General features: G+C 43.0%; 1 gene segment (V, D, J or C); it reads right to left on the reverse strand.

The window, feature by feature from the left end:
* Positions 1 to 568: 568 nt before the first annotated feature.
* LOC101436629 (T cell receptor alpha variable 9-2-like) lies at positions 569 to 1,356 on the reverse strand. The segment is given in 2 exon segments: positions 569 to 1,149; positions 1,285 to 1,356. Coding segments are annotated over 2 exon segments (390 nt in total).
* Between the last annotated feature and the right edge of the window lie 270 nt (positions 1,357 to 1,626).

Raw genomic sequence — 1,626 nt, forward strand, 5'->3', positions numbered from 1 at the left:
GTTTCCCTCCCTCTTTGAGAAGAAGTTGTAAAACTGTCTACCTGTCTACACTGTCACAAAGAATTTCTGCTCAAGAGCAGTTTTTCTCACTGGATGCCATTGGCACTTAGAAACTTCCTACTTAGGACCTTGTTGTTCCAGAGCCAAGTGATCTATGTAACTGGCCAGGTATAAGGAAGGGTGGGAGGGCTGGACACTGTTCATGGTTCAGATGTGACTCATTTCATCATTTCATCGATTCATCGATTCTGTTTTTGCCTCTTCCTCATTTTTTTTCTGAACTTCTGCCTGTCTCTAGCATCAGATTTACCAAAAACAAAACAAAATAAGAACAATTATGATAAATGTCTCTTTTCTCTCCTTTCATTGTTCGCTTACATATAAGATTCTGTTCCACCTCCTTTCTACTCTTCCCTCCTTTCTTTATTAAGAACCCATAATTCCAAAACCCTTTTGCTGTCAAACAGTATATAAGACAGCAATATTTACCAGGATGACTCTGAACAAGATGGGGCGGGGGCAGTGGGTGAGAGAAGTACAGAAACCACTTCATTGTTCAACAGAAACCACTTCATTGTTCATGAAGATTTTACTTTCAAATGGTATTGTCCCTGTTTGCTGAACTATTGGTACCCGGCTCTGTTTTTAATTCCATTAATAAATTGTTGGATATGGGAATATTCACGTCTTGTTCTTCTGCTCTTAGTATGATCTTTGCATCAAACAAAAGCATTGGGGACATGTAACACTAGACTGTGCTGAAGCCAGAGAGCATCTCAGGGCCAGACCCTCAGCAGCAGGCCCCTCATTGCTGCTCAGAGTTTGTGCTTAGCTCCCCCTGCAGTTCCATCACTGTGTCGCTCAGAGCACAGTAGTACACAGCCGAATCCGACTCTTGGGCTGCGGCTTTCTCCAAGTGGAAAGAGCGGGTTTCTTTGTCGTACGTGGCTTCAAAACCTTTGCTGCTTGCCTTCTCACTGTCCTTCATGGCTCTCAGGAGGAGCTGTGGACCTTCTCCGGGATGTTGAACATACCAGAAAAGAGCAGGGTACCTGGAGGCTGTGTAAGTGCAGTTTATCGTCAGGACAGCCCCTTCCGAGAGTATCACTTGGCCTTCCATCTGGGTCACTGAGTCTCCACGGGTTCCTCCTGGGGGGAGAAGGGGGTAGATTTTAAGGACTTGTCACCTTGGACATAAAACTCAAGGACAGAACTACAGTTATAGATCTTACTAACATAATAAATTTTTAAAAGAATGCAAATTTTAAGAGGCATTTTACTTACCAAGCATTAGGAGTATCACAGTCAGTAAGCCTGGAGGAGAGTTCATCTTTCAAGTGTCGCCTGAATAATGTTCTTGATTCTAAATATGCAGAAACGTTAACGTCTCAGTAAAAAGCTAAATCTAACTTAAAATGTGTTTGTGTTACGAAGCTGCTCCCCCTTGTGGACAAAGGACTGAATTGGGATAAATGCTTTCCTGGACTCCTCCAGAAAGTTAGAAAGATGCCCTAATCCCTGACCTAATATATAAGGCACACGTGGTCTTCAGGTGGCCCTTGTAAATCTGAAGGTCTTCCTAAACTCTAGGGTCTTTTTGTTCTTAGAACACTACCTGACATTGAG

The sequence above is a fragment of the Dasypus novemcinctus genome, chromosome 3 (genome assembly GCF_030445035.2).
Source record: "Dasypus novemcinctus isolate mDasNov1 chromosome 3, mDasNov1.1.hap2, whole genome shotgun sequence".
NCBI classification, from domain to species: domain Eukaryota; kingdom Metazoa; phylum Chordata; class Mammalia; order Cingulata; family Dasypodidae; genus Dasypus; species Dasypus novemcinctus.